This window comes from Cherax quadricarinatus, unplaced genomic scaffold, assembly GCF_038502225.1.
Source record: "Cherax quadricarinatus isolate ZL_2023a unplaced genomic scaffold, ASM3850222v1 Contig557, whole genome shotgun sequence".
Classification (NCBI taxonomy): domain Eukaryota; kingdom Metazoa; phylum Arthropoda; class Malacostraca; order Decapoda; family Parastacidae; genus Cherax; species Cherax quadricarinatus.
The window spans coordinates 121,789-137,303 of NW_027195583.1; the positions used below are offsets into that span (position 1 = coordinate 121,789).

The following is a 15,515-nucleotide window of genomic DNA, read 5'->3' on the forward strand; positions in this document are numbered from 1 at the left end:
TGGTGCCTGGCCAGGTCTCCCTGGTACCTGGCCAGGTCTCCCTCGTGCCTGGCCAGGTCTCCCTAGTGCCTGGCCAGGTCTTCCTGGTGCCTGTCCAGGTCTCCCTGGTGCCTGGCCAGGTCTCCCTGGTGCCTGGCCAGGTCTCCCTAGTGCCTGGCAAGTCTCCCTAGTGATTGGCCAGGTCTCCCTAGTGCCTGGCCAGGTCTCCCTAGTGCCTGGCCAGGCCTCTCTCCCTGGAGCATGGCCAGGTCTCCCTCCCTGGTGCCTTGCCAGGCTTCTCTCTCTGGTGCCTGGCCAGGTCTCCCTCCCTGGTGCCTGGTCAGGTCTCCCTCTCTGGTGCCTGGCCAGGTCTCCCTCCATGGTGCCTGGCCAGGTCTCCCTCCTTGGTGCTTGGCCAGGTCTTCCTCCATGGTGCCTGGCCAAGTCTCCCTCCCTGGTGCCTGGCCAGGTCTCCCACCCTGGTGCCCGGTCAGGTCTCAATCCCTGGTGCCTGGCCAGGTCTCCCTGGTGCATGGCCAGGTCTCCCTGGTGCCTGGCCAGGTCTCCCTAGTGCCTGGCCAGGTCTCCCTAGTGCCTGGCCAGGTCTCCCTGGTGCCTGGCCAGGTCTCCCTGGTGCCAGGTCAGGTCTCCCTGGTGAATGGCCAGGTCTCCCTAGTGCCTGGCAAGTCTCCCTAGTGATTGGCCAGGTCTCCCTAGTGCCTGGTCACGTGTCCCTAGTGCCTGGCCAGGTCTCTCTCTGGAGCATTCCCAGGTCTCCCTCCCTGGTGCCTGGCCAGGTTTCCTTCTTGACAGCCTGGTGCCTGGCCAGGTTTCCTTCTTGACAGCCTGGTGCCTGGCCAGGTCTCCCTCCATGGTGCCTCGCCAGGTCTCCCTCCTTGGTGCCTGGCCAGGCCTCCCTCCCTGGTGCCTGGCCAGGGCTCCTTCCCTGGTGCCTGGCCAGGTTTCCCTCCCTGGTGCTTGGCCAGGTCTCCCTCCCTGGTGCCTGGCCAGGTCTCCCTCCCTCTTGCCTAGCCAGGTCTCCCTCCCTGGTGCTTGGCCAGTTCTCCCTCCCTGGGGCCTGGCCAGGTCTCCCACCCTGGTGCCTGGCCAGGTCTCCCTCCCTGGTGCCTGGCCAGGTCTCCCTCCCTGGTCCCTGGCCACGTCTCCCTCCCTGGAGCCTGGCCAGGTCTCCCTCCCTGGTGCCTGGCTAGGTCTCCCTCCCTGGTGTTTAGCTATGTCTCCCTTCCTGAAGCCTGGCCAGTCTCCCTGGTGCCTGGCCAGGTCTCCCTGGTGCCTGGCCAGGTCTCCCTGGTGCTTTTTCAAGTCTCCCTGGTGCCAGGCCAGGTCTTCCTGGTACCTGGCCAGGTCTCCCTGGTACCTGGCCAGGTTTCCCTCCCTGGTGCCTGGCCGGGTCTCCCTCTCTGGTGCCTGGCCATGTCTCCCTCCATGGTGCCTGGCCAGATCTCCCTCTTCGGTGCCTGGCCAGGCCTCCCTCCCTGGTGCCTTGCCAGGTCTCCCTCCCTCTTGCCTGGCCTGGTCTCCCTCCCTGGTGCTTGGCCAGGTCTCCCTCCTTGGTGCCTGGCAAGGCCTCCCTCCCTGGTGCCTGGCCAGGACTCCTTCCCCGGTGCCTGGCCAGGTTTCCCTCCCTGGTGCTTGGCCAGGTCTCCCTCCATGGTGCCTGACCAGGTCTCTCTCCCTGGTGCCTGGCCAGGTCTCCCACCCTGGTGCCTGGTCAGGTCTCCCTCCCTGGTGCCTGGCCAGGTCTCCCTCCCTGGTCCCTGGCCACGTCTCCCTTCCTGGTGCCTGGCCAGGTCTCCCTCCCTGGAGCCTGGCCAGGTCTCCCTCCCTGGAGCCTGGCCAGGTCTCCCTCCCTGGCACCTGGCTAGGTCTCCCTCCCTGGTGTCTAGCTATGTCTCCCTCCCTGGTGCCTGGCCAGGTCTCCCTGGTGCCTGGTCAGGTCTCCCTGGTGCCTTTTCAGGTCTCCCTGGTTGTCAGCATAGTTGCTGATCCCCCTTACATGTGTTGTATAGCTTAGCTGAGTATCGTAGTACCATCCATGTGTTTTATATAGACGATCCCTACTAGGCCTAGTGACTGTTTGTGTGACGTCACGTGATGCGCATGTGTACGTGAGTACCTCTGTAGCTTCCTCAGTCCACGCATAGACCTACAACAGGCAACACAGCTTCCCTTACCACAGTCTGACAATATATAGTGTTACCATCCAACAAGTGTGTTTTATCTTCAACAATCATATCTCCAGGCCAGGTCTCCCTAGTACCTGGCCAGGTTTCCCTCCCTCGAGCCTGGCCAGGTTTCCCTCCCTCGAGCCTGGCCAGGTCTCCCTGGTGCCTGGCGAGGTCTCCCGGTGCCTGGCCAGGTCTCCCGGTGCCTGGCCAGGTCTCCCGGTGCCTGGCCAGGTCTCCCGGTGCCTGGCCAGGTCTCCCTGGTGCCTAGCCAGGTCTCCCTGGTGCCTACCCAGGTCTCCCTCCCTGGAACCTGGCCAGGTCTCCCTTCCTGGAGCCTGGCCAAATCTCCCTGGTGCCTGGCTATGTCTCCCTGAAGCCTGACCATGTCTCCCTGGTGCCTGGACAGGTCTCCCTGGAGCTTGGCCAGGTCTCTCTGGAGCCTGGCCAGGTCTCCCTCCCTGAAGCCTGGCCAGGTCTCCCTCCCTGGAGCCTGGCCAGGTCTCCCTCCCTGGAGCCTGACCAGGTCTCCCTCCCTGGAGCCTGGCCATTTCTGCTTCCCTGGAGCCTGGCCAGGTCTCCTTCCCTGGAGCCTGGCCAGATCTCCCTGGTGCCTGGCCAGGTCTTGGTGCCTGGCCAGGTCTCCCTGGAGCCTGGCAAGGTCTCCCTGGAGCCTGGCAAGGTCTCCCTGGTGCCTGGCCAGGTCTCCCTGGTGCCTGGCCAGGTCTCCTTGGTGCCTGGCCAGGTCTCCTTGGTGCCTGGCCAGGTCTCCCTGGTGCCTGGCCAGGTCTCCCTGGTGCCTGGCCAGGTCTCCCTGGTTCCTGGCCATGTCTCACTGGTGCCTGGCCAGGTCTCCCTGGTGCCTGGTTAGTTCTCTCTGAAGACTGACCAGGCCTGGTCACAGACCAGACCGCGGATGTGTTGATCCTCGAAACCCTCTACAGGTATACGCCTTTCTGAAGACTGTCCAGGCCTTCCCAGAGCCTGGCCAGGTCATCCTGGAGCCTGACTAGGTCTTCCTGGAGCCTGACTATATTTTCTCAGAGCCTGGCCAGGTCATCCTGGAGCCTAACCAGGTCTTCCTGGAGCCTAACCAGGTTTTCTCAGAGCCTGGCCTAACCAGGTTTTCTTGGAGCCTGGCCAGGTCCTCCTAGAGCCTGGCCAGGTCTTCCCAGAGCTAGGCCCAGTCCTCCCAGAGCCTGGCCAAGTCTACCCAGAGCTTGGCCAAGGAGCCTGATTGGGGTTCCTCACTGACCACTCAGGGCTCCCTGGTGCCTGTGCCAACCTGTGAAAGGCAGAATCATCTACCACCACCATCACCCACCAATATTTCTAAAGTCAAGGGACATCAGGTTACATTAGGGCTCTATGAACTTAACCTTTACAAATTTTGTAATATTATATGCAATATTATCATGCAAAACCTATATAAATTTAGCTAACATATCTGTGCCACAAATAAACCAAACTATCACAAATGGGTACAGGGGGGATACTGGCAATCAAGATTGCATCCTGTCTACTTTTCCACTGAAATGTAAATTTCTTATCCACTAGTTCTTCATATGTAAACACACAGTCAGGGCCTATGAGAGGGGAGGGTTCAGCTGGTACATTGGCCCAGAGCCCAAAACCTTACTAATGAATATTCTGAAGCAGAAATGCAACATTTACCATTAGTACATAAAGCAATTTTTTTTAAAACTAAAACTGAAACCTTTAGAATTGGTAAATTTATTAAGAGACTACAAACTTTGTGAGCTATTTCCAAATGTTTGTGTTAGTTCGAGACTATTGTTGGCAATTCTAGCTACAGTAGTATCATCAGAAAGATCTTATAGCAAACTCAAACATATCAACAATTTTTCAAGGTCTACTATGTGTCAAACTCGACTTCTTGATCTAGCAAGAATGAGTATTGAATCAAACATTGCCAGAGAAATTGATTCTGTAATTGTTATTAGAAATTTTGCAGACAAAAAAGCCTGCCAGAGGGCCTCAGCCTGCCCCCAGGGGTCCCAAACTAGTCTTGTTCTGCCTTGCAAAACTTGTCTTAGAGGCCCCGTATATAGTACATATAAATTGTCAACATAAAGGGAATTTGGTAATGTATTATGAAAATTTTGTGTGTCACTCTGAATATCTTTAATATTATTTAAAAAAAATTTTTTTGTATCCTTTCCAGATATGTGTTTTTCCATCCCAAAAAAGTAGAATTAGAGATGATAATGAAGTTCATAACCATTATCATGAAGAACTCACTGTAGTATGATTATGCTGGGCAGAAAGCCTCTCCATTGCCACAAGAATAGCATTAATTGTGGCCCCTCCACTTCCCACACCTGGGGCTGCATGGAATACCTGCTCTTGCTTAGACACCTCAACTTCATGCTGTGGGTCATCCAACACCAACAAGAGATCATGACTAGGTAAAAGTCCGCCCTTAGATAGCCGTTTACATTCTGAAAATAAAGATGGCAGCCAGTTGAAACCCTATATTACAAATGTTGCAAATTATGCTGCAGAAAAATCTGCTGGCAAGTCTACCTCTGCATTCTTATTACATAATCGGTTCAAAATAATAGGTACATAACATAATAAGGAAAGCCATAAGTGCTCTCGATATTCAAGAAGAAACCTTCAGAAAAAATTGAGAAAATTTCTCGCTATTACATTTGGAAAGAAAAACATCCGGCACTACATGGATATTGAAAAATTGTGTAACAATAATAATAATAAAAATTAAAATTTTTATCATAATAACAATAATAATGATCTTTATACAAATAACAATGGCAATAATAATAATTACTAATATATACCCTTGCTATGTTCACAAAACTATGGTACATTTAGCAGGTTTATAAGGAAAAAATAAAGATGGGCGAGAGAAGCATCATTTTCTGTAAAACCGCTGATTACAGAGCATTTATTGCTGCACAGTATTTGTATCATAACTGTATCTAAACTGTAAAAAATTGAACTGTAAACCCAATTACAAGCTAACAAGATAAATGACTTCTTCTCAACCATAGAATCAAATCTTTCAAGTAGAATTCCAATTACGTACCAATGCCCAAGCTAATGATTACGTATCTAGATGGAAACTTCCCAACATCTCTCTATCTTACACCAACAGAGCCCAGTGAGGTTACCATGATTATTAACTCTCCAAAAAAATAGGGAATGTAACCCAAGTACCACCACTACTATATAAACAAGAAACTCAAATCATACCTTTCACCTACCATTACACTACTCTTTAACAAATTACTAGAAAGCAACACTTTCCCGGCATCACTCAAACAAGCAAATATTACACCAATACACAAAGGTGGTGATGTAACATATGTAAACAATTATAGGCCAATATCAAATTTGCCTTTCTTTTCCCAAATCTTTGAGAAGCTCATACACAAAAAGTTATACAGTGGAATCTCAGCTTACGAATTCAATCCGTTTCATGGACTTGTTCGTATCCTGATTTGCTCGTATGCTGGGTCAATTTTCCTCATTTAAATTAACTGAAATGCAATTAATTCATTCAAGCTGAATTCCTGCTCTCAGGAGGCATGACAAAATAACCCTAATATAAGCTCTACAGCTTATTTATCTGTCATAATTCATCTAATATGACATAATAAACAATATAAATAAGATAGAAACCTGATATACACTCTAGAATGAATAAAATATGTCATGTGGACAGCAAAGGGAGGAGGATTGTGGTCGAACAGTATAGCTATGAAAATGTCAGAGGTGTTATAAGAGAAAACAGAGTTTGCGAGGCTAACTGAATTAAATCTGGTGTACATACAACATTTACACATCTTGGAGAAGAAATGTAGAGCGGCATATCCTGTCAGGAGTTTACACTTTTCCTAAGGACTGCTATGTACAATTTTTATGTTTATCTCGCTACACTATGTATTTCCTGTGAGCTGTTTCTCCTTTATAGACTCCTTCTGCTTTAGTATTGCACACATAGTAGATTGTTATTATTATTATAATCATTGGAAAGCGCTAAACCCATAGGTACATACAGAAGAGGGGCTACGCTTGTACTCAACTCACCAAGTCCTCAACCCTCATACCTAGTCTGTGCTTATTAACCCTTTGAGGGTCGACAGGCCCTCTCCCAGACTTGTTCTCAGGGTCGAAAAATATTCAAAAAAAAAAAAAAATTATTTTTCTTAAGAAAAAAGTTATTTTTTTCTAAACATTTTAAGCCAAAAAAATTTTTTTGGCCATCAATACTTACCAAGATATGGAGGCGTGAAGTTGACAGAAACTGAACTGCATGTGGTATCATCGCTGACTGCCAGTTACCCGGTAATCATTTATTTAGCTTTTTTCTATTTTTTCTACTATTTTTTAATATTATTTCTTTTCAAGTAACTTTTGTGGCCTGTGAGACCAATATGAGCACTATACACAAATAACCCGCACATAAAAGAGAGAAGCTTACAACGACGTTTCGGTCCAACTTGGACCATTGACAAAGTCACACTAACCAGAGGTGGAGCAGGACGGCTATATATAAGCAGGAAGAGGTGGTGGTAGTAGTAGTAGTAGAACAAGAATTGTATATAATACCGACAAGATGAAATTAAGACACATGCACAACACCCGGGCATCCCCATCGTAGACGTTTCGCCATCCAGCCAGCCACTGGATGGCGAAACGTCCACAGCAAAGACAACCAGATGCCGCACATGTGTCTTAATTTCATCAGTAGTTGTGGTAGCAGTAGAAGAAGAAGAGGTAGTAGTAGTGGTAGTGGTAGAAGTGGGAAATAAGGATGACGAGCCAGTCAAATACAAAGGAAGGGGAGCACTGCAAGAGAGCTAGATGCCCACAGAGAGAGAGCAAGCGCACAGAGATGCGTGAAAGGGGAAGTGGTGAAATAAATGAACAAGGAACAGAAACACGAGACAGGAGAGAGAAAGACAACCCAGAGGAGAAAAGGAAAGAGGAAAGGGGAAGAGGAAGAAGAAGAAAAAGAAAAAGAAAAAAAATGAGGATTCAGGTTAAGTCATGGGTGTTCTGAAGTTTGGAACATTTTACAATGTAGTGGGAAAGGAAGGCATCTACAGAGACGAAGCCAGGGCTAAGGTTCATACAAGGAAAGTTGTGTATTAGAGAGGATTCAACTAGACGGCGACTGTTCGAGTTGGAAGTAGGGAAGACAGTTTTAGCAGAAGACCAGTCAATAGGATGGCTGTGATCTCTGATGTGGCAGAAAAGAGCATTGTTAGTGTTGGCAAGCCTAACACTATTTTTGTGCTCCCTAAGTCTGTCAGAAAGAGATCGACCAGTTTCTCCAAAGTATTGAAGAGGACAGGAGGAGCAAGAAATAGAGTAGACACCAGGAACATCTGTAGAGGGAGGAGAGGTATGAACGAGATTAGTGCAAAGAGTGTTAGTCTGGCGGAAGGTAAGCTTGATGTCTAAGGGACGGAGAGAATTGTTGAGATTAGAAAGACCGGAAATGTAGGGAAGGCAGAGGATAGAAGAGTTCCCATGAGTAGAGAGTTTGGGAGAGAAGAAATTGCGTTTAGCACGTGAGAGGGCAGAGTCTATGAAATGGGAAGGATAGCCAAGACGGGAGAATGAATTATGAAGAGTGGAAATTTCTGCTGGAAGGAACTGAGGATCACAGATGTGGAGGGCATGGAGAAAGAGGGAGATAAGAACACTTTTCTTGACAGGGGAAGCATGATAGGAAAAGTAGTGAATGTACATGCCACTGTGCATTAACTTGAATCCTCATTTTTTCTTTTTTCTTTTTCTTCTTCTTCCTCTTCCCCTTTCCTCTTTCCTTTTCTCCTCTGGGTTGTCTTTCTCTCTCCTGTCTCGTGTTTCAGTTCCTTGTTCATTTATTTCACCACTTCCCCTTTCACGCATCTCTGTGCGCTTGCTCTCCCTCTGTGGGCATCTAGCTCTCTTGCAGTGCTCCCCTTCCTTTGTATTTGACTGGCTCGTCATCCTTATTTCCCACTTCTACCACTACTACTACCTCTTCTTCTACTACTACCACATCTACTGATGAAATTAGGACACATGTGCGGCGTCTGGTTGTCTTTGTTGTGGACGTTTCGCCATCCAGTGGCTGGCTGGCGAAACCTCTACGATGGGGATGCCCGGGTGTTGTGCATGTGTCTTAATTTCATCTTGTCGGTATTATATACAATTCTTGTTCTACTACTACTACCACCACCACCTCTTCCTGCCTATATATAACCATCCTGCTCCACCTCTGGTTAGTGTGACTTTGTCAATGGTCCAAGTCGGACCGAAACGTCGTCGTAAGCTTCTCTCTTTTATGTGCGGGTTATTTGTGTATCGTTCCAGTCACGGTATTGTGTCTTTTTTGTTATTTGTTAAATATGAGCACTATTTTGTACGTACAGTGGACCCTCGCCTAACGCTATTAATCCGTTCCTGAGAGCTCAACGTTAGGGAAAATTATCGTTAGGCAAATTAATTTTCCCCATAAGAAATAATGGAAATCAAATTAATCCGTTCCTGACACCCCAACGTATGAACAAAAAAAAAATTTTTACCACATGAAATATTAATTTTAATACACACAAACTGAAGACATGCACAGTTACATGACACTTACCTTTATTGAAGATCTGGTGATGATTGATGGGATGGGAGGAGGGGAGACTGTGGATGGTGTTAATGTTTAGAAGGGGAATCCCCTTCCATTAGGACTTGAGGTGTCAGGTCCTATTCTGGAGTTACTTCCCATCTTCTTTTAATGCCAATAGGACCAGTCTGTACCTCCTGTTCCTTTATGATATTCCTAAAGTGTTTCACAACATTGTCAGTGTACAGGTTGCCAACATGGCTTGCAATAGCTGTGTGAGGGTGATTTTCATCAAAAAAGGTTTGCACTTTAAGCCACATTGCATACATTTCCTTAATCTTTGAAGTAGAAAACTTCCTCAATTTCTCTATCCCTTCCTCCAAAGCAATTTCCACAGGTGTGGCCTCTTGCTGTTGAAGATGATCTAGCAGCTCATCAGTGGTTAGTTCTTCATTGTCCTCCTCCACCAACTCTTCCACATCCTCCCCACTAACTTCCAACCCCAAGGACTTCCCCAATGCCACAATGGATTCCTCAACTGGCATAGGATTCCCAGGGTTAGCCTCAAACCCTTCAAAATCCCTTTTGTCTACACATTCTGGTCACAGTTTCTTCCAAGCAGAGTTCAAGGTCCTCTTAGTCACTTCCTCCCAAGCCTTACCTATAATGTTTACACAAATGAGGATGCTAAAGTGATCTCTCCAAAACTCTCTTAGAGTCAATCGAGTTTCTGAGGTCACTACAAAGCACCTTTCAAACATAGCTTTTGTGTACAGTTTCTTGAAGTTGGAAATGACCTGCTGGCCCATGGGCTGCAGGAGAGGAGTGGTATTAGGAGGCAAAAACTTGACCTTAATGAAGCTCATCTCTGCAGAAAGTCGCTCTGCCACGTCTGAAGGACGACCAGGAGCACTAATACCAGGAGGCACTTAAGGTCTAATTTCTTTTCAATTAGGTAATTTTTCACAGTGGGGGCAAATGCATGGTGTAACCAGTCATAGAAAAAGTCCCTAGTGACCCATGCCTTACTGTTTGCCCTCCACAGCACACACAAATTAGCCTTGAGGACATTGTTTTTCCTGAACACTCTGGGAGTTTCAGAGTGATACACCAATAAAGGCTTCACTTTGCAATCACCACTAGCATTGGCACACATCAGCAGAGTAAGCCTGTCTTTCATAGGCTTATGTCCTGGGAGTGCCTTTTCCTCCTCAGTAATGTAGGTCCTGTTTGGCATTTTCTTCCAAAACAGGCCTGTTTCGTCACAATTAAACACTTGTTCAGGTTTCAGTCCTTCACTGTCTATGTACTCCTTGAATTCCTGCACATATTTTTCAGCCACTTTGTGGTCCGAACTGGCAGCCTCACCTTGCCTTATCACACTATGTATGCCACTACGATTCTTAAATCTCTCAAACCAACCTTTGCTGGCCTTAAATTCACTCACATCATCACTAGTTGCAGGCATTTTTCTAATTAAATCCTCATGCAACTTCCTAGCCTTTTCACATATGATCGCTTGAGAGATGCTATCTCCTGCTATCTATTTTTTGTTTATCCACACCAATAACAGTCTCTCAACATCTTCTATCACTTGTGATCTCTGTTTCGAAAACAAAGTTGCACCTTTGGCAAGAACAGCTTCCTTGATAGCGATGGTTGATTGGAGTTTTGTGTACAACCTGGCCAGCTCGGAGACACGCACTCCACTTTCATACTTAGCAATGATCTCTTTCTTCATATCCATAGTAATTCTCACCCTTTTTACCACAGGGTTGGCACTAGAAGCTTTCTTGGGGCCCATGGTGACTTATTTTGTAGGTGCAGTCACTAAAAATGTTCCGATTGTATGCTTGGAAGCGACTGCGGTGGCTGGCTTGTAAACACTGGCACCCACGGAACAAGTGAGGCGGGCTCAGGCCGCACGTGGACGTGTCTCGAACGAATCGCATTGAGCGAGTTTTTTAGCGCTAGCCGAGGCAATTTTTTTGCGTTAAAATGTATCGCTAGGCGGATTTAACATTATGCGATGCACCCAGTACTATGCTCTGAAATACAGTGGAACCTCAAAAATCGAACTTAATCCATTCCAGGAGCTAGTTCTAAATTCGAAAAATCTGAAATTTGAAGCAATATTTCCCATAAGAAATAATGGAAATACAATTAATCCGTTCCAGAAACTCAAAAATATTCACACAAAAAATACATTTTATAGAGATTAATTACAGTTTTACATACAACAAATACTATGGTTTTTAATTATGTATAGTAATACATATAAAATAACATTTTTTACTTACCTTTATTGAAGGTTGGTGTTGGCATCTGGAAGATAGGGAGGAGGAGAGATGGAGTTGGGGTTAGGGTTCAGAAGGGGAATACCCCTCCATAAGGACTTTAGGTATCAAAACCTCTCTGGGAAGTAGTGAATGTGTTCAGATATTTAGGAGTTGACATGTCAGCGGATGGGGGGGGGGAAGAGAGAGAGAGAGAGAGAGAGAGAGAGAGAGAGAGAGAGAGAGAGAGAGAGAGAGAGAGAGAGAGAGAGAGAGAGAGAGAGAGACAGAGAGACAGAGAGAGAGACAGAGAGACAGAGAGAGACAGAGAGACAGAGAGAGACAGAGAGAGAGACAGAGAGACAGAGAGAGAGACAGAGAGACAGAGAGACAGAGAGAGACAGAGAGACAGAGACAGAGAGAGACAGAGAGACAGAGAGAGACAGAGAGACAGAGAGAGACAGAGAGACAGAGAGACAGAGAGACAGAGAGAGAGAGACAGAGAGAGAGAGACAGAGAGAGAGAGACAGAGAGAGAGAGAGAGAGAGAGAGAGAGAGAGAGAGAGAGACAGAGAGAGAGAGAGAGAGAGAGAGAGAGACAGAGAGAGAGAGACAGAGAGACAGACAGACAGACAGACAGACAGACAGACAGACAGACACAGACAGACAGACACAGACAGACAGACACAGACAGACACAGACAGACACAGACAGACACAGACAGACACAGACAGACAGACAGACAGACAGACAGACGACGACGACGACGACGACGACGACGGTGGCAGTGGTAGAGCTAGGTGCCCACAGAGGGAGAGCAAGAACACAGAGGTGGGGGGGAGGGGAAACAATGAAATAAATAATGAAGGAACAGAAACACAAGACAGAAGAAAGAATGAAAGACAACCCAGAAGAGAAAAAAGGAAAGAGGAAACTGGAAGAGGGAGAAGAAAAAAGGAGGAATCAGGTTAAGTTACGGGTGTTCTGAAGTTTGGAGCATTTTACAATGTAGTGGGAGAGGAAGGCATGTACAGAGACGAAGCCAGGATTATGATTCATACAAGGAAAGTTTCGGTCCAAGTCGGACCAAAACGTCGTCGTAAGCTCCTCTCTTCTACATGTGGGTTATTTGTGTATCGTTCCAGTCATGGTATTGTGACTTTTTTTTTTTTGTTATCCATGCCTTCCTTAGTGGATGACACCTTAGTGGATGACAGTGACCTCCATCAAAGACACCGCAAGACTCCAAGCGGATATCAACCAAATCCTCAAATGGGCCACTCAAAATAATATGAAGTTTAATGAAGAGAAATTTCAACTACTCAGACATGGAAAACTTGAAGAAATTAAAACTGTATCAGGGTATACAACAAATTCTAACCATACAATAGAGCAAAAAGTAATGTGAATGACTTGGGAGTGATAATGTCAGAGGATCTCGCCTTTGAAGACCACAACAATGTATCTACCCTATCTGCTAGGAAAATGACAGGATGGATAATGAGAACCTTCAAACCTAAGGATGTCAAGCCCATGATGATTCTCTTCAAATTGCTTGTCCTCTCTATTCTGGAATTCTGCTGTACACTAACTGCCCCCTTCAAGGCAGGCAAAATTGCTGACCTGGAGAGTGTACAAAGAACTTACAAGGCACACATAAGTACGATAAGGCACCTAAATTACTGGGAACAGTTGAAGGCCCTTGATTTGTAGTCCCTGGAATGCAAGCAAGAGAGATGCTATCATGTGGGGTTCGAACACGTGGATAGGGTAAAGAAATACTCACGTAGGCTGGAAGTACGTATATTACGGATAATGTGGGAAGCGCCAAACAGCCGGCCTGCCTCTCTGCTCTCTATCGTAAGACTGACTAACCCCAGTACCCATATGTGAGGGGGTGTTTGAAATACTGCTGTGGTCAGCACAATATGAATACAGACAGTGATTCACACAGAGACGGTTGGTAGCGAGTCATCTACTGGTACACTGGTTACTGGTAACTGGTACTACTATGCAAGCAAGAGAGAGGCATGATAATATACACTTGGAAAATCCTAGAGGGATTAGTACCAAACTTGCACAAGAGAATTACTCCCTATGATGCAACATTTCCCCAATGAAAAGCAGGGGCGCCATGAGTACACTGATAGAAAACACAATAAGTGTCCGGGGCCCAAGACTCTTCAACTGCCTCCCAGCATACATAAGAGGGATTACCAATAGACCCCTGGCTGTCTGCAAGAAGGCACTGGACAGGCACCTAAAGTCAGTATCTGACCAGCCAGGCTGTGGTTCGTACGTCAGTTTGCATGCAGCCAGCAATAACAGCATGGTTGATCAGACACTGATCCACCACAGGGCCTGGTCTCAAACCGAGCCGTGGGAGTGTTGACCCCTGAAAGCCTCTCCAGGTAAACAAAGAATTTTTATTCACACCAAAAAAATAGAAGATTTACTGTTATGCAATATTGTAAAATGTAATTGTATAAATAATATCAGTGCATTCGTGAACATATATTAAACCCACCAGTTGAAGTGTATTGGATGTGTGGCATCATTTGTTTACTCCCGAAGATCAGCAAAAATCAAACATTTCCACTTTGAGCTCAGTTTCAAGCTATTTTCAGTACTAAATTCAATCAAAATCATTTCTACTTCCATTCTATCAAATGAGACCAAGAAATCGTGAACACACCTGTAAAAAACATACAAAAATACACCACAAAGTCGCTGTTTTAATCCAAAAACATGGTCGCAGTTTGTTTTCTCTCATTATGCAATGCATGCTGCAGGATTTGTTTTATATGGTGCACACTTATATCTAGGACCAAATTTACCACTCACAGCTTATTTGAGTGAGCTGAGCTCATGACATCATACTACAGCATGGACCCTGCCTTCAAAGCCATATAACTACAGGATGGACCAACTGATAAAAATTAAAGACCAATGGATAATGTTTTTTGTCTCCACATATACCTCAAAGCACCACTCCCCTTGTTTCTTTCATCAATTCTATGGTTAACCTCATCAATCATAAACCCATCGCTGACAAGTCAACTCCCAAATATCTGAATACATTCACTTCTTCCATACTCCCTTCCTCCCATGTGAAATCCAGTTTTTCTTTATCTAAATCATTTGATACCCTCATCACCTTACTCTTATCTAAGTTCGCTCTCAACTTTCTACCTTTACACACACTCCCAAACTTGCCCACTAACCTTCACAACTTTTCTTTAGAATCTCCCAAAAGCACATTATCATCAGCCAAAAGTAACTGTGTCAACTCCCATTCTGTAATTGATTCCCGATAATTTAATCCCACCCCTCTCCCCAATACCCTAGCATTTACTTCTTTTACAACCCCTATACCTCAACAACAACCTGAACTTCAGCACCCATATCCAACACATAACCAAAAAAGTATCCAAAACGGTTGGGATCCTCTCCAAGATACGATACTACGTGCTGCAAACTGCCCTTCTCACACTATACCATTCACTTATATATCCATACCTCACCTATGCTATATGTGCTTGGGGTTCAACTGCAGCAACACACCTAAAGCCAATAATAACCCAACAAAAAGCCGCAGTAAGAATAATCACTAAATCCCATCCCTGGCAACACACCCCCCCACTCTTCATAGATCTAAACTTACTCCCTGTTCAGTACATCCACACTTACTACTGTGCAATCCACATCTACAGGGCCTTAAATTCCAATATTAACCTTGACCTAAAACGCTTTCTTGATAGTTGCGACAGAACCCACAGGCACAATACCAGACACAAACATCTCTATGACATTCCCCGTGTCCGACTAAACCTTCACAAAAATTCAATGTATGTCAAAGGCCCTAAAATCTGGAACACCCTACCTGAAAATTCTAAAACTGCAGACACATTCATCACCTTCAAAACTACCATCAGAAAACATCTTATCTCCCTGATACACACTGTCAACTAATTACACGAATACCACCTGGTGGTTAACACTTACACTCACTCACCCATTTGACCATAAACAGAAATATCAATCTCAATCTCAAAATAATGAATCTTAACTAGTCATAAGTTGGCCTGTGATACTCCAATACTGAAACTATGCATAGTGCCAAAACAAAAGCATTCACATTGCTAAACTCACAAACTAGTATTTAGTCACTTAGCCATAATACCAACTTACCTCATAATTTTGTAATATTTTAAACTTAAGATTTAATTTAAGTCTGCCCGAAATGCCTGGCCATGCTAGGTGTTCTAGTGGTACACTCTGTAATTATTGTTTTACTACATGTAAACAATACAATAACCAAATTCTGTAAACTCAGCATTGTAATCCTTATAGAGAATAAACTTTGAATTTGAATTTGAATAAATATGTTAATGTCACCATGGTTGTCCATGGTGACATTACACATCCCTGTCTAAGACCTACCTTTACTGGGAAGCAGTCTCCCTCTCTCCTACA

At 45.8% G+C, this 15,515-nt stretch overlaps 1 protein-coding gene across 1 annotated transcript in view; it reads right to left on the reverse strand.

The window, feature by feature from the left end:
- LOC128689660 (L-fucose kinase) overlaps positions 1 to 15,515 on the reverse strand; it is a 146,970-nt gene that overhangs the window by 106,168 nt on the left and 25,287 nt on the right. The window contains exon 3 of the mRNA XM_070080519.1: positions 4,428 to 4,627. Within this exon, the coding sequence (XP_069936620.1) occupies positions 4,428 to 4,627 (200 nt within the window). The remainder of the gene's footprint in view (positions 1 to 4,427; positions 4,628 to 15,515) is intronic.